The sequence below is a fragment of the Diabrotica undecimpunctata genome, chromosome 5 (assembly GCF_040954645.1).
Source record: "Diabrotica undecimpunctata isolate CICGRU chromosome 5, icDiaUnde3, whole genome shotgun sequence".
NCBI classification, from domain to species: Eukaryota; Metazoa; Arthropoda; class Insecta; order Coleoptera; family Chrysomelidae; genus Diabrotica; species Diabrotica undecimpunctata.
Window position 1 is genome coordinate 103,921,686 of NC_092807.1, and position 22,911 is coordinate 103,944,596.

General features: G+C 32.8%; 2 protein-coding genes across 2 annotated transcripts in view; both read right to left on the minus strand.

Annotated features, from left to right (window-relative positions):
- The window catches only part of LOC140442398 (uncharacterized), a 32,505-nt gene extending 29,100 nt beyond the window's left edge, over nt 1-3,405 (minus strand). Inside the window, exon 1 of the mRNA XM_072533472.1 lies at nt 3,245-3,405. Coding sequence (XP_072389573.1) covers nt 3,245-3,405 — 161 coding nt within the window. The remainder of the gene's footprint in view (nt 1-3,244) is intronic.
- Nucleotides 1-22,911, minus strand: part of LOC140441595 (diuretic hormone receptor-like) — an 890,067-nt gene that overhangs the window by 808,622 nt on the left and 58,534 nt on the right. The window lies entirely within an intron of this gene.

The window sequence follows — 22,911 nt, forward strand, 5'->3', positions numbered from 1 at the left end:
GAACAGAAATGGAATGTTCATAAATCTTATTGTACATTCTACGATTTGTTTGGCCTATATAGGATCAAGAGCAGGCTACACAAGAAAGTTTATTTCATAAACTGCACATTTAATTTAGAATGCTGTCTTTGATAGATCGGACAAAAGATAAAAAATTTTAGGGGCGGGTGGGGGGTGGGCTAAATATTGTCTTTATTCCTCTTGATATAAGAATTTTGTCGATTTTGTCGGGACAAGTATTTCCAAAAATTTCAATTTAAATCTGTAACAATACCTACACTTTTTCTGTGATTTATTATTATATTTAATACCATTTTTTGATACAATAAATGCAGTAACCTTTTTAGAATATAAGACATCGAACATTTGGATTGAGACAACAAACAATTATATTAACTAACAGTTTAAATAATTTAAGTAAGATATGTATGGTATTTCTTTTTTTTACTACGGACACTAAAAGAAAAACAATGGGAAAAAATCGGTTGCCTGTAAAGTCGGTTTTACGGGCGAAGATTTTACGTGACAACGTCTTTTTCTCGGAAGAATATTTATTGATATGACTGAATCGACTGAATTACGATTGATTGCAGAGTGATTTAAACTAATAATTTACTTAACACTATCAACATTTGTCAATAGTATGACATAACCTATAAACTCAGTTTCTCAACTTTTGTGTCAATCTAACAATTAATCAATCAATCATAGTTTACGATAATGAAATATTAGTGTACAATTATTTACCTTTATTGTTGTAGTTGTTGTAAATGACGAATCTAAGCACTCCACATTTTCACTACAGACACAGCTGACGATACTTTAACCACACGTGTGAACTTGTATTATGACACTTTCTCGGTTTTCCAACGCCAAGAACGCTCGAGAAAGACAGAGACACAAGCACGCACCGATTCAACGCGCCTAATTCTCTAGTGCTGCGCGCGCAGCGGACCGATCATGTTTGAGTGGGAGAGAGACGCAAGGCATTCGCCGGTCCGGCGGGCCTCTCTCTCGTTCGGTGACTCATCGTAACAGACGTGAGCGGGCGTTACACTTTTTCATGAGTGACTCCGAGCCACAACCTAATTTAAGACGTTGTCACGTCAAAAATAATAGCTCTATTATCTGGTAGAAAATTAAATTATAACAAAAATGAAGCAACGAATCAGACCCGCATTAAAGTACAGACCATACGTATAAGCTAGGAATCTACAAATATTCAGAAGCCTCAAACTCAAAAACTGGGCTATATTGTAGTGACAATTTTCATTTATTAAAGGTATTTTTTTAATCTGGAGTAGCACCTAAAAATTATAAATAAATAATTTTTTTGCAGTTTTTTCTCTTTAATACCTATTCTAAGAAATAATGTTTCAATTTTTTCAATAATAATTGAAATATATTTCGCTTATAAAAACGTGAACAAATAGTTTCTTTAATCTCTAGCATTACTCTTTTTATTGCGATATCACAAGTAGATAGTTTCAGGACAATGTTTTTATTTCAATAATTTCCAATTTTGAATAAATCGTTTGACCCCTTTCACAAAATATTTTATAAACATCAAAACGATGTCTTAAAACCATCTGTATTTTTTTGCTTGTTAGCAATAAAACTATATTCTATATCTTCAAGTTGTTTTTTTATATTTATATATCGAATTTCCAATAAGATGTTTTTCTAGACTGTATAAAAAAATCGTAAATATGAAATCCCATAAAAGTTGAGAGAATCTGGATCTTGCCCATCATACCGAACTGTCGACGTGAGTGTTATAAAATTAGATTTATGATATATGTATTTCCAATACTGCTTGCTTACGGCTGTATTAAACTCCTTTTAAAATTATTGACCTTATGGGAAGTAATACAAACGGTATGTAAGAGACTAATGAAAATTTGTGTGTTAATAATTTTATATACACTGGAGTGCAAAATTAACTAGACACTCTGATTTTTATGTATTTTTTTCGGTTTTAGATAAAAATTTATTAAACTTTTCTAAATTTTATTCTATGCAAAAAACTGAAGTAAAAACTTGTACTGATGGTATATTATATTTATTACAAAAAATGTTAAAATTATTCAAAAGCATTAAAAACTTTTTCAAAACGTTTCTGGTCCTGTAAGACCATCATCAGTGAAATATCTTAAAAGTGGTTAAAACTAGTCAAATACCTGGGTATATTACCATTTAGAATACATAATAAATACATTCAATTTTAAAAATGTGGTGACACGAACTCGATTTTATAGGATTTCACTTAAGCGATCCCCGCTCGAAAAAAGGACATCAGAAGTGCTTTATCAAAAAAATCAAGAAGTTGACCAATGCTTTGTGTTTAGATAAGATTACTTTAAAATAGTGTACTATCATCGCACGAAAATTTTGACGGAACTATTTTCTTTTTATTATTTGACTTTATTTTTATTCGTGTTACAAAATATTATGATGAAAGCCTATTCTCCAAAACTCCTCTAACGCATTCAAAACATTATTAAATTGTTTTCACTGTATAATATTAAGTTATCGCTGTTATTATTCATGTCAACGAAGCATGAGAGGTATTTAACATATTAAAATGAATACTATTAATCTAGTTTTTTATACTAACAAAGTGTGGAGCATAATAGCTTATAGTGCAGGGTATAAAATATAATAAATATTGTTAATCCACAGACATCACTATTTTTATTGGGAATAAGCCACAATTTAAATTTAAAATAAGTTTATTGACGTTTTAATTTCCACTTCGGCAATCGTTCTCATAATACACAAAAATTGTTTTTTTTTTGTTACTTGGTAAACAATTCTTCTAATAATTAAATTTTATCTGACTCATTCATATTGACAATTTAGACATAAATCATACATTTTAAATAAGACAGCTTTAAAATGATATTGCCAATATTGCTAAGTAGCGTTTCTGGGACGACTTTATTGTAAGATTCGATTACATGACATCAATTTTATCTTGAGGATATCCGTCAGAAAAATCATAGCATGTGATTACGAGCACACGCCATGTCCTGTTAGTGATACCATAGTAAATCATGAGGAAAAACCAGGAAAAAAAATCTCATAATACTATTCCGACATGGTAAGTATTTGGTTTGACATTTACTTTACTTTTAATAAACACCAATTTCAAACATAAATTATGTGTCTTCAATATGTTCTTCTTCTTCTACAGCACTACAGCCCAAATTGAGCCTTGGCCTCCTTTATTTTTTGCCTCTACCCCTGCTTGTCTGTAGCTGATCTTCTCCATATACGGACTCCTAAAAGGGTTTGTGCGTTGCTGTTTACTGTGTCTTCCCAGAGCTTTCTTGACTTTCCAAACGGTCTCTTTCCCTGCATTCTAGCATTCAGTGTTCTTTTTAGTGGTCTATTCTCTCCCATTCTTATCACATGTCTGGCCCAGTTCAATATTTTTATTCTAGTGAAATCTGACAGTGGTGCTTTCTCATAAAGCTGATAAAGCTCGTTGTTGTATCGACTTCTAAAGATTCCGTTTTCCCTCACAGGTTCTATTATTCTCCTCAGTACTTTCTCTTCGAATGTATCGAATTTGCTTTTGGATGTTTCTTTCAGGACCTATACCTCACTGCCATAGCATGCTATTGGTCGAGCTATAAGCTGTGTTTGCCTGCGTTATTCTATTCCGTATTTCCCCATCTTCTGATCGACATATATTTTTACTTCATCATCCAGCCTCTGCTGAACATAGGCCTCTTCCTCATGTTTTCAACCCCGTCTATCTTGCGCCGCTCTCATCCAGTTCTTATTGAGTCTTTTTAAAACGTCAGTCCATCTTGTAGGTGGTCGACCGACGCTTCTCTTGTCTTCTCTTGGCCTCCATTCCAATAACCTCTTTGTCCATCGCCCATCTGTCATTCTGGCTATATGTCCTGCCCATCTCCATTTTAGTCTGGCTATCTTCTCGTTGATGTCAGTCACTCCGGTTCTTCTCCTGATGTCTTCGTTGATTATTTTGTCTCGCATAGTTATTCCTAACATGGACCGCTTCATTCTTCTCTGCGTGACTCTCAGTTTGGTAGCTGCTGCTTTTGTTAAGGTAAGTGTTTCTGCTCCGTACGTCAAGACTGGGAGGACGCACTGATCAAATACCTTTCTCTTTAGGCATGTGGGCAGCTCACTTTTAAAAGTTTCTCTCAGTTTTCCAAATGCTTCCCACCCAAGGCCGATTCTTCTGTTCAGTTCATGAGTCTGGTTATCCCTGCCAATCATAATTTCATGTCCCAGGTATTTATATCTATCTAAAAGTTCTATTTCTATCCCACCAATACTGATGTTCTGGTTGGGTACCAAATTGGTCATGATTTTTGTTTTCGAGATATTTATATTTAAACCTACACTTTCTGTAGCCACAACGAGTTCCTGTACCATCTCTCTTGCCATACCTAGATCTTCAGCTATTATAAGTATATCACTATTAAATTTCTACTTACAGGTATGTAACCTTTCCAACCGTTTTAATGTCATCTTTATGTATAATGTTTTGTGGGACCATATTTCTTCTCGTCTTTATCATTTTTATTCTTTCTGTGTTAATTTCCAGACCTAGGATTTTTGTTTACGTTTTTAACTCTGCGTATGTTTCCTGTGCTCCTGGTGATGTTCTACTCATAATATTAATATTATCGGCATAAGCGGCCAGTTGAACCGTTCGGTTGGTTAGATTTCCCCGTCCAGTTTGCATTTGCCTAACAGCATACTCCAGTGCCAGGTTAAACACAGTTGGGATTTAGCTTATTTGCCTGCTTTAATTTCTGCGAAATTTTGAAAAAATCTGTTCGGTAGTTTGGAATTCGTACACATGCCTGAATTTCATCCATTGTGGCTGTAATGAGTCTAATTAACTTTTGTGGTATTGCCAATTCAGCCAATATATTGTAGAGTTTGTTCGTTTTGACTGAGTCGTATGCTGGTTTGAAATCTACAAACACGTTGTGAACATCAATGTCATGTTCCCATGATTTACTCAAGATCTATTTGACTGTAAATATTTAATCCAGTGTCGATCTTCCCCATCGGAAGCCCGTCTGATAGTTTCCAACAATATTTTCTGCTAGTGGTTGTAGCCGCTAGTTTATAATGTACGTGAGCGCTTTATATACTGTACATAGTAGAGAAATTCCACGGTAGTTTTTGCACTGGAGTTTGTCTCCTTTTTTATAGATCGGGCATACTATGCTTTTCTTCTAGTCGTCGGGTATTTTCTCTTTTTGCCACATGTCTTTGATGAGCGCGTGGATATGACTTGCTAGGTACTCGCCACCTACCTTATACAATTCTGCTGGTATTTCGTCAGCTCCCGGGAATTTATTGTTTTTCTGGGCCTTAATAGCTTCGAGGACTTCCTCTAGGTTGGAGCTTCTACCCATTATTTACTTCATTTACTTCATACACTATTATAGTGTTATTTACAAAATAACTGTACAACAGGTTAACCATTATATTTATACATTCAATATTAGCCAAAAAAACAATAATATTTAAAATTCCATTTGAATTTTTGCTTTTTATTTTATACAACTAAACTCTAACTGATAAAACAGGCAAAAACATTCTAAACAAATTAAGAGATTAAAAAAATTATATAGAACTCCAGTGCAGTTTACTTTTTACTACAACGAAAGGGTTTCTGCGAATTCCATTAATCGTTTAGAGGTGTTAGTTGGTTGAATGTACCGTATTAAATTTTAGCGATTTTTATCAAAAATCATATTAAAAACATAAACATATTCCAAAATGTCTTCATTGCTCCCCTCCTTAGAAAAAAATATAAACATCTACAAAAAAGGCATTCTGCATTAATATCCTCCATGTGATCGCTTCTGTCGTGGAGAGAAATCTTGTCATTTTCTTCATCGTTCTTTTCACCAACATAATATTTTCATTTGGTTTGGTTTGATCTACGTTTGACTCTGGCCACTTAGGGTAGATTTCATTTTTCCATTGAAACTCTACCCATTCCTCCACCTGAAACGTTTTTATATTTTTTTATTTTTTTATTTGTTCGATTAGTGTTCTTCTTTTCAACGTTCATAGGATTTCGGCTTGCATTAGATCGCATTGAGTTGTGAACAACTGTTTCTTGGCTGCATATACTAATTTTTTAGCAGTACTCTTATTTAGTTTGGCTTTGTCCTTAGAGGGGTCCTTAGGGGTTGTCGTGGAAGTGGATCTATGTCTTCTGGGCTGATGATACCTTGCCCCGAACCGTTACAGGATGGTTGTGGTTATGCTTGGGATGGTCACTAAAAATATATTTGTTCAGTGGATATAAACCCGTCTTTTTAAAATTGTTGACAGATTTTTTCGTTGTGACAGCTCTGTTGTAGGCGATTCCGAGCAAATCTCCGATCTTTAAGTTTGACACAACCTAGCCAGGGTTTGAATGAAGCCAATCTTCAAAAAATGTTTGTAATGGGAACAAAAATCCAACATTCAAGGACTGCATTTTGTAGCTTGAATGGAGGGCAGGCAGACGATGCTCAGATTATTATTTCATGCCCAGTTTATAAGGTCCACGTTTTTCGTATGGCTGTTATGTCCGACAAGTACAAGGAGGACCGGATCATTTTTTAAGAGGTTGGTGTGGTTCACAAAGTGCTCGAAGCACATGTTGAATATGTCGGTCTGAATCCATCCTGATAGGTGATAAGCAAGAACAGAATCAGAGGGTGTTCTGTTCATTAAATCCTTGGAATTTTTTCTTGGTCATGCAATTAAAGGCGATACATAAGATCCCGAAATATTCATGCAGACGACTACAGTAATAAGATGTCCTCTTAATGGAGATGATTGATTGGCAACATTTTTTATTTACTTTTCAACGACACAACTTTTACAGATTTAAACTGCACAGTTGTGATCCCAGTTTCGTCCACATTAAACAGCCTGATTGGATTACTGTTTATCTTTTAGGCTCGTAAATCTGAAAAAACAATTAAATATTTTAGGGTTGAATCCCTTTTAACCTAATCAACAGACATACCTTAGGGTTTTTTGAAGGAAATTTGAGGATGGTGCTTTAAAAAACCTTTCTGCCACTTTTTATGAGCTGACTCTTTTGTTGATGGAGGCCTTAGAGAATATTTTATAGCTAGTTAAAACGCCATTCTTGTAATGTATTTTTTGTTAAGCCGCAAAAACCTTGTTTATTTCTATGCAATATTTGACTAATAGTTTTTCAATGTTCACAGACAAAACCTTAACACACAGCGATTACTGATTCAGGAGTCTTTTCGATACTTGAGTCCCAGGTTTTGTATTTTTTAGCAATAGGTGTCACCTGAACTATTAAAAAACCCTATAGACATGATGCTATACACAAAACTTTACAATATCCTAATATGATATGTTATATTAGACATACTCGAGGGCTCATATTAGGAAAAACCACGTGGGAACTTTCTAGTTCAAATTTTTAGGTTGGGATTGGGTTTTACGCCACTAACTACTTATGATTCTTTTATTTCCTAACCTGAAGACGAAAATTCAGTATAAACTAAAACATTTAAAAAGCTTTTTACTAGCAAAAAATTTAAAACCTTCACTGACAGGTAATACTAGATCACAGACACTTGATCTCTTCATAGACTACTGCAAAAACTACCGGAGCTTAGTTTTCGCGTCACTCACCAGGCTGTAGCACCTACAAGACTCTAGAGACAGAAGTCTTATATTAGGAACGGGTTTCATAGGATCCTTAACCCTATAGGGGTATCTTTCTAGGGGGAATTGGTTTCGGAACGGAACCTGATAGTTACTTCTTTTAAATTTTTAGTAGATAATTGATCATTCTCAGATTAAGTCTACTTTTAAGTACAAAGCACCTTTAGTTACTAACTTCTTGACGATTCCTAAATAAACTTTTATGTATTTTTCTCAAGAAGTGTTTTACAAAGTGGCTAACTAATATCTCTATTTCTACGATTTGGGTATTCACAAATATATCATATTTAAACTTTTTTTAAAATATATATATATATATATATATATATATATATATATATATATAGTATTCGATTTATATTATTAACTAAATATGCATATTTGGAATTAATATATTTCAAAAGCTTTTTTATATTATATAAAACACTCATGTTGTTTCATGAATAACTACCAACGTTTTCAGTCAACCGGCTCTATTTTAAATTAACTGAAATAAAAGAGTAAAGCTCTAAAATATGAGATGTCAGCATATAGAATAAATTATAAATACATAAATGCCAGACATAAAGACTCGTCGAGATTCTTGCTCATAAAATAATAAAAAAAAAAGAAAACTGTACGAAGTGGCGCAGTAAATGTGATTCTGCATTAATATTTACACAGTAAGTAAATCATATTCATGTAAAGCACCGCCGAAGTTAGCATAAAAATGCACACAGAATATACATACAAAAATGTTGTATAGTACATCCATTCTATCTTTTCCCATACGTCATGATTCATTTTCAAACAAGTTAAATCAAAATACTAAATGAAATGAAACGTACGTCGATGTGTAGATACTTATACTCCATTCTCTTAGCTCGGGCACAGAATAAGAAACAATTGTTTCTTATTCTGTGGCTAGGGCATATTTTGACAGATTCATTGTCGGAAACCTACAACACAACAATTTCTACTTCTCAGTATTAATAGCTCAAGTATCCTACTATTGCAGATTTCTTTCTTTAAAAAAAGAAAAATTATTCTAAATAGTGGAAGTATAAACTAAACCCATCAAATTTTGGGTAGTATAATATATATATTTATAAAATATATTTTAGTTGTTATAATTTAACATAATTATTTATTATATGGAGCAGATAAATAAATATTGATTGTCGGTAATTCGCAAAGTTCTATTTTATTTACTATTTAGTTTGTTTACTATTAATATTGGCTATGAGTACGTGTGCTTGGTTGTATAGTAATTTCCAGCCACTTTTAGTCTGTCTAAAAGTAACTAACTTCGCAAAAAAATAATTACTAAGTTCACTAGACAGTTCGGACTAGACATAGCGAACCGAGTATATTATTAATATCTACTACTATCAATGTAATAATTATGAAATATAGTATTTTTCATATTAAAATGCGTGCACGTCACAATTTATATAAAGTGACATCACTTATATTCAAAAGTTCAAATTTTCCTAACACAGCTAATAATACGAAACCCATACGGAACTGCTCGATCTTTCATAGGCGTCAACATGGTAAAATAATCAGAAAAATGTAATCATCATTATAAAATATTGGGAATTTTAGAATTATATTGATTTTTACTTAATCAGTAGACCCATTTGTACCTTTCGGTGTTGGGCCGTTTACAATACAATTCATTAAATTACAATATTTGACAGTCTTCTGAGGTGTCCTAGCTCTTAACGAACTTTCTCCATTCCTTCCTATTGGATGCCATCTGTGTTGCTTCCTGCCAAGTCTTACCCTTACTCTGCAGTATCTGCAAGATGTCACTGTTCCATTCTTTAATGGGTCTTCTTCCTCTGTTCTTCCCTATTGGTTTGGCGTCCCACACTCTTTTTACTTGTCTATTATTGTCCATCCGGGTTAGATGTCCGAACCATGCCAATTTTTTCTCTTTGATTGACTCGAGTATCGGTTTGATTTTGAGTCTTTCTCTTATTTCTTCATTTCTGATTCTATCAGCTCTTTTTACTGCTATCGTTCTTCTAAGGTATTTCATCTCTGCTGCCTGAATTCTGCTCTGATGCCTTTTATTTAATATCCAATTTTCTGCTCCATATGTCACTGTAGGTCTATATATTGTTTTGTATATTGTCATCTTGGTCTTTGTTGATATTTCTTTGTTATTAAGGAATCCTCTATTTAGTGCTTGGAATAGTTTTCCTGTGTTTTCCATTCTGTTGTTAAGATCATCCTCGATGTCTTCTTTGTTGTTGCTTACTGTTCTTAAGTATTTGTATGAATTTGTCTGTATTAATTTTTGTTGGTCTATCATTACTTCTATTTGATCTTCCGTCTCTTGTGTGCTTGATATTTTCATTATTTGAGTCTTCTCTTTGTTTACGTTTAAGTTGTATTTGCTTGCTTCTAGGTTCCATTTCTCTAAGTTGTATTTCAATTTTTCTGCAGTTTATGCAATTAATACTATTTCTTGAATGTTTTCTTACATTCTTTCACTATCTCATCTATTACATTTATGAATAGTACTGGGCTGAGACTTCCCCCTTGTCTAACTCCTTGGGTTGTTTCAAATGGTTCTGACTGTATATTTAACATTCTTACTGTATTTGTTGTTTTCATGTATATACTCTTTGTTGCTTCTATCAGTTCTTCACTTACTTGTTTCTTCTTTAGGCTTTCCCATATATCTTTTCTTTTGACTGAGTCGAATGCTTTTTCCATGTCTATAAAGCTTAGATGTATTTTTTTATTTTTCTTTAAGGCTTTTTCTATTACTAGTTGCATGGTGAATATATGGTCTTGTGTGTTGTGTCCTTTCCTGAATCCACTTTGTACATCCTCTAATTTATGTTCTATTTCTTTTCTAATTTTCCTTTCTATTATGGTTTCGTATACTTTTGCTGCTACACATAGTAGTGATATACCTCTATAGTTCCTACAGTCTCTTGTGTTTCCTTTCTTGTATATAGGTATAATTACTGCATTTGTCCATTCTCTGGGTATTACTTTTCTCTTCCATATTAGGTTATATATGTATAACAATTTTTCTTTTGCTTTTACTCCTATATATTTCATCATTTCTGGTGCTACTTCATCGCTTCCTGGTGCTTTTCCAATCTTTATCTTTCTTATTGCTTCTTCCAGTTCTTCTTTTTCTATAGTTTCTGGATTTTCCGTGTTTCTCATGGATACTCTCCTATTGTGGCTTTCCTTCTGCATTGTATTCGCTTGATTTCCATTCAGTATCAGCTGAAAATGTTTTCTCCATCTTTCCATTATTGTCTTATCCTCGTTTATTATTGTTCCTTCCTTGTTCATTATTTGTTTCAGTTTCGTTTCTTTGTTGCTTCTTAGGTTTTTCAGTGTTCTGTAAAATAATTTTACGTTTTCTTTGCTGTTTTCTTCCATTTTTTCCCCGAATTTTTCCCAGCTTTTCTTTTTCTTTTTCTTAACTATCTCTTTAACTTTTGTTCTTTGTCCCTTATAATTTTCATATTTTTGTTGTGTTTTGTCTTGGATGTATTCTTTCCATAATTTCTTCTTTTCTTTTATTTCCCTTTTTCCAGAGTTCCAAGTTCCACATATTGATTTAGCTCTTTTTATCATCGCATTTTTAAATTTTCCCCATTCTTCTTCTATTGTTTCTGTTATTTCATGTTCATTGTCCATCTCTTTCTCTAGTCCTTCTGAGTATCTTATTCTCGTTGTTTCTTCCCTTAGTTTATAAATTTTTATTATTTCTTTGTGTTTTCTGTTTATGTTCTCATTTATTTTTATTTCTTTTCTTTGGCTTCTGAATGTGGTTTCTAGTAGATAGTGGTCACTACCAATTTCATAACTCCTTTTTACCCTTACGTCTCTTATCCAGTTCTTCTCTGTTTTTTGCACTATATTATAGTCTATAACTGATTGTTCGTCTCTTGATTTGACTTCTCTTGTGATCTTGTGTATCCTTTTATGTTGGAAGTGTGTGTTCATAATCACCAGGTTATTGTCTAGACAGAATTCGAGTAGTAATTTTCCATTTTTGTTTAGTTTGTCCTCCCCATAAGGTCCGATGACATTGTTCCATTTTTCTGTTTCTTTCCCCACTCTGCTGTTCATGTCTCCTGTGATAACAATTTTCTCTGTACAATCATTTATCACTTCTTGTAATTTGTCCCAGAATTCATTCTTTTCGTTTTTTGTTGCGTCTTCATCTGATCCATAACATATGATTAGGTTTGTCTTGGTTTCCTCTTTATCCATAACTATGTCTACTCTTAGTATACTTTCGTTGTAATATATCCAATTTTTTATTTTGTTGATACTCTCCTTCTTTATCATGCACGCTACTCCTGCCTGGGCTCTCTTCGTTTCTTCCACTCCACTGTATATTAGTAACATTCCGTTTTCTAATATTATTGATCCTTTTCCTTTTTCCTTTGTCTCTGTTATAGCTACTATTTCAATGTTCTTATCTCTAATTTCTTCCCCCAGTTCTATTTCCTTCCCATTTATACCTCTCACATTCCATGATGCGATTTTCCAAATTGTTTTGTTCTTTTCTGTGTTTAAGTTGTACTTCAATTTGTTTTTACTTCCGTTTGTGTTATTATCTTTAGATCTGCTCATGTCTCTGTTCTGTGCCTGTTTTGTTTCTCGGTCCGTCATTGTGTTTTCTTCAGCTAGTTTTTTGAACCAGTTGGTTCTGTATTGTATGTTATTTTTTCTATCCGGCTTGTTTTTTGATTCCATTTCCACTTAATGCCTTCTATAATTATGAAACCATATCCAATTTTTGTCCTTTTCCCATTAGTCTTTTCATCTGCTGCTATCTTCCTAAGATTTCTTTGTATCTCTATCTCTTTTAATGTTAGGTCACATTCTATATATACTCTATGTTGCTTATAGTTTATTAGTTTACCCTTGGCTTTCAGTATTTTCATTTTATCTTCGAATTTTTTACATTCGATAACACACATTGTTTCATTTATCTTTTGTACCCTATTTATTTCTGATTTTACTCCCATTTTTGTTTCTATGAAGTTCTCCAGTTGCTCTACTTCTATTGTGTCTATTGGTAAGCCTCTCATTATCAGGTTATTTTTCTTCTTTTCTTTCTGACATGCTTCCAAGGCTATTTCTATTTTATCTATTTTTCGTTTCATCGTTGTCATTTCTTTCTTTAGATTTTCATTTTCTCTTATTATTTCTTCCCTTTGCAATTTATATTCACTATTTTCCTTCCTAATTTCTTTTAGTTCCTCAATCATATTACCCATTGTATTTTTTATCTCTTCCAGATCCCTGTTTTGTTTTTTTTTTATCGCTTGCTATTTCTCTCATTAAATCCATCATTTCGTTCTGGCTGCTGGTTTCATTCGTTGTTGGTTTCGACCGGTCTGGCGTTCGGCTTACTTTTCTGCTCCTACTAAATATGTCTATCTCCTCTTTGCTTTTTCTTTTACCATCTTCATCAACATTACCATCCGCCATCTTTCTTCTTATTCAAATAATTAAAGTATTTATAAATATAAATATTATAAGTAACGGTTACGGATCTCGACAAGCGCCGCGCCTACCTCTACAGTTAAATTTTAGCAATTATTCTCGATCCTAACCAGTTTCGACTTCTACCACTTGTAAATACAAAAATACAATCAATATCAAAACAGCAAATAAATTCAGCCTTTATAATTCTGTATAGTTTTACCGAAACCTGAATAACAGACCTATTGTTTTTGTTGATAATTATTATTGTTTATCGTTCTTAATCACCCGTCCAGCGCAAAAAGCTCAACTCGTTTCGACCACTCAGAAGTTTCACTTTTATCCGTAGGGATAAACTAGTATAACTGATTATTTACTTACATAAAGGTCCTTTTTAAATACACTTTACACTAATTTGCATGCAGATTACACTCGACACCACCCAAAATTGGAATTTAATTTCGGAGCGACACTACACACGTCCAACTAGTCTGACCGCCAAAACCTAATTCATTTTATTGATTTAATAACCAAAGACATTTGTTATTATTAATAATATAAATTTTATGAAATAAGACAATTATGCGTAACTGGTACGAAAATACTTCAAATTTTTTGACAGTTCAGCGTGTGGTAAAATTGTATAAAGTGTCGTTTTTTAGGGTCATAGATAAAATTGCACCTAGATTGGTAACAGGGATAGCCAAGGTTAAATCACGTTCGGGTTTCGCTCCCATTCGTTTGGTGGCGCTGCTAGTCTCGTTCCGGCGCAGAGGGAGTGTCCTGTGGTCAATTCAAAGTTGAGTGTTTGAGTTTAGACAAATACGGCGCCATATTTGTATTTGTTTTATTTTTTATAATTTATTTTATAATTTAAAATTTTTTATATACATAAGTAGTGCAAAAAGGTACAATTTTAGACGATTTTTTATTATGGCATCGAACACATTATATGGAATACCAATGGAAAAACAAGGAAATGAACAAAGAAGAAGATGTTGTGTTCCAGATTGCATGGATATTACTAGCAAGCATTACCGTTTCCAAGTCCACGAAATTATATGGATATTTTTGATAAATGGGTGAGTTCTGTTAAGAACCCTAAATTGTAAATTTATGCGACTAAAATTGTAGTAAAATGCCTTTTGCAGAATTAGGCTTTTATTCACATAAAATTTTAAAAATTAAAAGTGATTAAAAATTGTTTTAATCATTTTGACATTTTAATGCAATGGAAAATAAACATAGTCTCACCATAACAAGAAAACCCAAAAAGTATACGAAAAATATATATTATCGTATATGATAAGGATTTTTCTTGTTATTTTAGGATTATATCGATTTTCCTTTACTTTAAAATGAGTTCACAATCCTAGGCAATATTACTAAACTTTTGAATTTAGCGCCATGTATATATAGTTACGCTCCCGGTCACTAGGTGATGCGCGAATCATTGGTTTATTCGTTAACACGGAAGTTTCAAGGCTAGGTGGTAGTGTGCTATGTTTAGAGTAAGAATTTTGTTTATGTTATGACTTCTTACAAAATTTCGTCATAATATATTATATATTAATAAATTTGATTTATAAATACATATTAAATTTAGATTCATCATCATCATCATTCAATCTTCGCTTATCCACTGCTTTACATAGATCTCCCTCATAATTTTCCATTTATTTCGATCTTGTGCCTCTTGCATCCAATTCCTATGACAACGTTTTAGATCGTCAGCCCAACGTGTTGGTGGACGATGCTTCGGTAGGCATAATCTCTTGATCTCCATTCCAGTATCCGTTTTGTCCATCTATTATCTGTCATTCGAGCAACGTGACCTGTCCAGTTCCATTTCAGTGTAGCTACTCTCTCTACTGCATCAGCCACTCCTGTTCTTTGTCGCAGCTGGCGATTTGGGATCTTGTCTCGTAGTGAAACGCCTAACATAGCCCGCTTCTTCGCCCTTTGACACACACGGATCTTTTGAACTGTTCTCGTTGTCATGGTCAATGTTTCCGCACCGTAAGTTAACACTGGCAAAACACACTGATTAAACGTTTTTCTTTTAAGGCATATTGGTATATCAGACGATTTGAAAATATGGTTCAGCTTGCCGAAGGCTGCCCAAGTCAGTCTTATACGACGGGGAAGCTCAACGGTTTGGTTATCTTTTCCTATGCGAATCTCATAACCTAGTATTTATAGGCCATTACCTGGTCTATGGATTTTGTTCCTACGCATATATCTTCGCTGACTACAAGATTTGTCATCATCTGGGTTTTAGATATATTTATTTTTAATCCCCCTTCTAGCAAGGAAAGGTAGAGCTGATTTAAAAGTTCTTTGGCCTCATCTATCCTATCAGCTATTAGTACAATATCATCAATATCAATATTAAGATCAAATTTAGATTAATAGCGTTAAAAACTAATTATTGTTGTGTATTGTGATTGTGCTATGCCAGAACAACTAAATAGTCTGTAGAAAGCTGATAGGCTTTCATATAAGATAGATTATTTTAAACAAGAAATAATGATGGAGCGTTTTTATTATTAATGCTCCAAAAGTGGTAAGTTTAAAATTTAGAATATATAATTTTGTATTAAAATGTTTTCTTATGTATTTAAGTGTGTTGCAGTAATCTTAAAACTAAATGTATTTACTGTTAATATAATAGATTGACAAATAGTTGACATTTTAAAAATTCCTCACTTACTAACTATTCCGATGTTTTGACAACGCTGTGTGGTTGTGACCTCGTAAATCTTGAATGACGTGCACGCATTTTTATATGAAAAATATTATAGCTATTATCCCGGTGGATGTATTTTATAAAGTTAAATTTAGTAAATATATTACTTATTATAATTTTAATAAAAATTATAAAAATATGATGTCAAGAAAATTAAAAAGTACTCTTAATATTATAGGTACAATCTGCCAAAATAATTAATTTTACATCAATCTTATTCTATCATAGTCACATAGGAGCAGTCTCGAACGCGGTTATGATTTGGGTGGTTGACCACTACGGTAGTTCGACCAACAATAGCTGTGGAACACCTCGTGTTGTTACCTTACTTTTTTTTGTTGGTATTATTTTAGGGACTTTTTTGAAATTTTTAAAAAAATATTGTAACTTTAATATTCCTAACGAGGCAACAAAATGAATAGACAATATGAATGTATTGTATGCCGGAGTAATTGAGGAAATTAAAGTTTTTTTAGCGATATCCACTTTTACGTAATTGTCGATGAAAGTACAGATGCATGTGGTCGATATATAGTGCATCTTATAATCGGCGCCTTAAAATATAATAAATCAGGAAAACCTAATTTAATAGCTGAAACACGACTGGAGAAATCCGATAGTATGTTTGTACACCGTTTCTTTCTGCAAACACTCTCTGTTTTCCTTTTTGCAAAAAGAATAAAAAGTAAAAATTCTTACTTTAACATATTAAATTGTTTAATATTTTAAATAGATGCCGCTCCGTAGTATGGTAAAGGCCAAAATTTGAAAATATTTTATTCAAAGACCTTACATGTTATTTGCCTTGAGGCACTAACTGAGTACGAGAAGTTCTTACAAGTGAATTTGATTTACTAAATAAATTAATTTCAAACGATACATTTTTGAAAGCAACATTACTCGTGCATGTCTATAACGAAAAATAACCAGGTGTAACCTTGCCTCCAGAACCCGTTATTACCACTTAGGGAAATGAATTAAAGCAGCAGTTTTCTACGCTAATCATTGTAAAGCCATAAAATACGTTTTGTTAGATATTCAAAATGGCTCACAGTGTGTAACTGAAAGTCAAAAACTTATGTTCATAAAAATTAATTTTAGTTTTTACTAGACATAATAAAGACACACGAGCACAATTAATGTTAACACATTTTCTGCTTATTGTTGAAAAATTCACAAAAATAAGGGAATTAAAATTAGAAATTAACTAGAAAATGTATTTGAAAAAAATGAAGGCTTCGATTGTTTGAGGAAAGTTTACGTATTTAAAAAAAACGGGTGTGGCAGTCCAGTGGGACTGCCAATAGAAGTTATACTTCTATACACGCGTTCGCCGTTAAAAATTTATATAGGAGTCAATCTGCACAATCATTACATATGTAATGCTATAGGTAAGAGAGAGCAGAAAGAGAAAAATAAATAGTTATATAGGTATATGGTGCATCGTTTGCTGTATATAAACATTTGACCTGTAATAGGAGTATAGTAAATGAAGGATTGTATCAATATTTTAATGAAAATATATATTTTTGTTTTTATATATGTATAAAAGGAGTTGAATGCAAAAAAAAATTTTTAAACATACTCTGCAGTAAAATTCATTGTTTATTTTGTTATTAATATAAAAATTACAATACAATAAATACACTGCAACATAATTCAATATAATAATACAATATAAAAATTAAAATGTAATATTCATAAGTATTTAAAACTGCCAATATACATATAACTTACTTTACGAAGATAAAAATAAAAATCCAACAACTCGGATTATGTTGTAAATTTTCATTTTATTTTAAAATTTATGTTTTTTGAGTATATTACATATATTTAATAAGATTAACGTGAGGTTTTTAAATATTTTAAAAATAAAAAAGGAAATTCATAATTGGGATTCGAACTCACAACCACCAGCGTATGAACCAAACACGTAAAGGATTTGCCAATTAGACATGACACTAACGGATTTCAAAATTGACAGTTCTCGATAAAACAGTGATTATAGGAACATTTTTATTCTCGAGAGAGAAAGAGAGAGAAAATATATCTTCTGTCTCTCTCTTACTCATTATCTTACATATGTAATGGTTTCACAGATTCACTCTCATGCAAATTTCCAACACCGACCGTGCGTATAGAAGTATAACTTCAAAAAATCTTTTCTGAATATCTTACGACTTGGCAAGTTAGTTTACTATCAGTAAACTGTTTGTAGTCAATTTACGTTGGTAGATATAGAACGAACTGTTTCTGTGTCCAAACACATTTTTAGCGATGGTAGGCAAATTTTGAAAAATATTTAATTTTAAAATTCATACCATATTAACATTGGAAGAATGTTATAGAGAATCGAACAAATAGAAAATATTGTAAAATTATATTAAATTGTAACGTCGTATTTTCAGTAAAATTTTATAATAATCGTATTTTATTATAAAAAATTTTAAACTTACTTCCTAGATACTGTTAAAGCTACACAAATAAACATCAAAGTTATCTTACTAAAAAACAAGACATCAAAATGAAGTTTCGAGTTACCGACTAACCCACCAACATGTGAGATTTTGCGCAATCTACAAACTTTCTTTCCCAAGATTTTCTATGCGTCATGATTACATTGAACTTAAACTTTACTGAATATCTTTTCCCCAAAAATAAAAAATATAAAACTGTTTCAATCTTTCCACTATTAGAAAAACTTCTGCAAACTTTTATCTCTTTAGCCTTTTTTTGTATAATCAGAAATCCTCTGGTAAGAGCTTTGTTCGTTTATTTTTTGTAGCGCTCTGAAAAATCGTGACAGGCTTTTCCGAACGTGATATATTGGGACGTATTTTATGTAGTCATCAGATTTTCATACAATCGTGGAAAAAATAAAAATGAAACGTGAAAGTTGACTAAATATCAAGGAGAAAAAATGGGAAACAAACGCCATGTAAATATGCTGAAAAAAACGTGTGTAACACAGGGCATTTATCCTTTAAAATTTAACATTTTAATTAAAAAAATTTAATTGATTTTTATCATCTTTAAGATGATGTAAAATCAACTTAAAACTGTTTTGATAAATTATTAACGATTCGTCAGTTTTTTAAAATCTTTGTAAAAATTTTTTACAAGTAGGTACAGATTATGTGAATTTAAAACAATCGTCGAAAATTTGAAGCATATAGTTATAACGGCATCTAAAATGGCGTACAAGCCGATGTTGACACTACCAAAAATTTTAATTTCGTTTAACAATCAAAATTCTGTAGAAATCAGTAGATTTAAATTTAAATAATGATTTTAGTAAAAAGTCCAATCGTCCAACATTGTACAATAATATATTACCACCTCAAGGGGTTTCTAGGTCCTTAATTTATTGTCGACTAAATGTATATACACATCCTCATAAAATTATGGAACGTCTTCCATATCGACATGGCATTAACAAAGGCGTTATTTTGTTTATTATGTAAGGTATGATTGTATGGGGTATATTTTCCCCTCTGCAATGGATTGGGTTAACGAATAAAACTTCAGAGATTCGAAGGTACAATGGTAACACCAGCTACATGGGAGCCCCAGCAGGTATTTAAGGACCGAGACCGGGCCAAGGTCTGGCGATCAGCAGATGATGATTGTTTAAAAATCACCCGTATTTATACATTTGAATTCCTACTCACAAAGTAGTGGTGGGAATTCTCAAGACATTGCAATGCTTTGTGCCCTCCAAATAAAATTTGGCAGGACCCGAGTTTATCAGCAAACAGACTTCCATCCAAAACCACCAATAGTAACAGCCCAACAGCTAACAGTAGATTATTTGAATGTTATCTCCAGTATCTAAGACAATCTACAAGCTATGTGAAAGTCAAATTTCCCCAAACCAGTTCGAATTCGCAAATGCTGTTGGTACTAGAGAAGCTTTGTTCTCAGTACAAGTCTTATTCCAGATATGCAGAGACGTCAACTGTGACGTATACGCATGTCTGGTTGATTACGAGAAAGCGCTTGATTGAGTACAGCACACCAAGATGATGCAAATACTAAAAGAAGCAGGAATTAACAACCAAGATCTGAAAATAATTAGAAATCTTTACTGGAATCAGACAGCAAATCTCAGAGTTGAAGGTGAACACACTGACTATGTGAAAATCATGCGTGGAATGAGACAAGGCTGTATTTTGTCTCCTCTAATCTTTAATCTGTACTCTGAAGGAATATTTATCGAAGCTTTGCACGAAACTGAAAAACTGAGCTCACATGCTCTTCCACATAAAAAATTTGATTTGCCAATACTAGCCGTTTCCTTTTCTTTCCGTTTGGGGTCGAAAAAATAAATTATGGTGAATTTTTAGAAACCCAGTTTTTAATACTACATTTATTTTGCACAGAAACTAAAAAATATAATTAAAAAACTAATTATTAGTAATTGTCAAATTCGTATCTATTTAACATAGAGGAAAGGTACCGAATTCGAGACAGGCGCCTAATTTGAGACACCGTCGTATATTTATGTACGATAGAGTGACATCTAGTGAAAATATTGAAAACTGATAATTCTGTGCAGTAGTGGTAGATCTGCTTTTAATTGATGCTTAGAAGTCACCTTTGTTGTTTTGTCGACGATAATTTTATTTACACATTACACAAATTTTTCGGAGTTTATAAAAACTTTACATCAAGGTAAGGAAATAACATTTACTCCAATTATTATTTTTTTTTTTGTTAATTTAATATTAGTTAATACATTTTATGCAAATTAAACGGTAATTATGTGGCATACATAACCAACAAAAATGGGTTTTATTTTTAACATAAAAATCCCAATTTGAGATACCTGTAGGTTTCAAATTTGAGAGTGTCTCAAATTAGGACCCCGTGTAAAATTTTTATTTTTATGTGTCTTTTTGTTTGTAGATGCCGCCAAAAAATAAAAAATGGAACGGAAATGATATGATACGGGCTGTAAATACAGTAAGAAATAGAGAGATGGACTATTTGAAGGCCTCAAAAGTTTTTGGAGTACCAAAAAGTACCTTAGAACGATATGTGAAATCAGACAAGACTTCAGACAAACTCGTTGGGATATCAATTGGCCGCCAACCTATTCTTCCTTAGGAATTAGAAAATGAGTTGGTTCAGTATGCCCTAACTATGGAGCAACGTTATTTCGGGCTAAGAGAGCGTGATATAAAACGACTGGGATTTCAACTTGCAATACGAAACTCAATACCACATCCATTTAGCGGAGTCAAAAAATCAGCCGGAAACAAATGGTTGAGGTTCTTTCTGAAAAGGAATCCGACGCTTTCAATGCGTACTCCTCAGAGAATGTCATGTGCTCGAGTAAAAATTTTACTCCTGAAAATGTATCCAAGTTCTTTGACCTGTATGAACCAGAATAACTTAAGCTTACTAACCCTGCACAACGTATATTCAATGTAGACGAAACGGGCCTTACAATTGTTCAGCACAAACATAGCAAAGTAATTTCCATGAGAGGGAAGAAGCACTTTCGTCACTTACTTCAGTAGAAAGGGGCAAGCTAATTACTGCTATTACATGTAGTATGAATGCTGCAGGAGTTCTAGTATCACCATTATTAATCTTCCTTAGAAAAAATATGAAAACAGAGTTGATGCTAGGAGCTCCCACTGGAGCAGTCGCAGAATGCCATGTGTCAGGTTGGGTACAGGCCGATATTTTCACTAGATGGCTTCAACACTTCATAAAATTCACTAAACCTTCAGCTGCAGACCCTGTTCTTCTCGTCCTTGATGGTCACTATTCTCATACGAGAAACGTTACTCTAATAGATTTGACCAAACAGAATCATCTGACGATTATTTGCATCCCACCACATTCTACACATAAAATGCAATCGTTGGATGTTGCTTTTATGGCACTGCTGAAAACTTACTAACGACCACATAAAAACCACTTACTAAAAACCATAAACAACCAAATCATCCAATGCGAGAACATAGAACTCCTACCTCATCAATAACTTGTTTCTCCGAAAGACATCTCTGTCCAATCCCTACATACAAGAGAGATACCACTAAAAAATCACATGCAAGATCAGGAAAGGCTTCAGTAATTACTCTAACACCCTACAAAGAAGAATTAGAACAAAGTTTGCAGAAGAAAAAAGCAAAAAACTAGTACCCCAGCTAAACTTGGATTGTGTATTTGTCCTAGAAAAAAACAGTTCAACAAAAGGTGTTAGATCAAAAAAAAACAGCAACGCCTGAAGAAGAAATAGCAGATCAAGACGTAGGTCAACCTTCTACATCAAAAGGTAAAACATCAAGAAGTAAGCGGAAAGTTTCTTCGAGCTCAAGCTTAGATAGCAGTGAAGACTTTCCATTAGCTGATTCATCGTCCAAAGAAAGTGGAGATAACGACGCGGAATGTTTATTTTGCACCGGCAAATTGTCCGACGATAGATATGGCGAACGATGGGCACAGTGTTACCAATGTGGCAGGTGGACACATGAAGACTGTGAAGAAATAAAGTCCAGCACATTTATTTACCTTTTCTGCGAAGGAAAGGGCTTTTCTGAATAGTATCTCAAATTAAGGTACCTGTCTTAAGCTTAGATACCTGGCTATCCCAAATTAGGGCACCTTTTATTTTTAATATTAAATGTCGCAAAAAAATTAAATGTATTTTTTGGAAAAATAATATAGTTGTATATTTGTTTTTTAAAAAAAGTGTCTCAAATTTGGTGCCTTTTCTCTATGTTTAACCTCAAATTGGAAGGTTCAAAACTGTCAGATGAAGGCGGTAGGTGTCTCGTCAGTCATGTACGGAGCGAATAGCAAACAATAAACATGCTATTCAACTTTTGTTGTATATTATTTTAAATTAATAAAATAATATTATTTGCAATTTGCTGTCAAAAAAGAACATAAAACGATTTTTAGAATTTCAATTTACTTGTTTCATATTTTCAATACTAGAGCAATTTATTTTTGTACATCTCATGCTGTACAGTAAA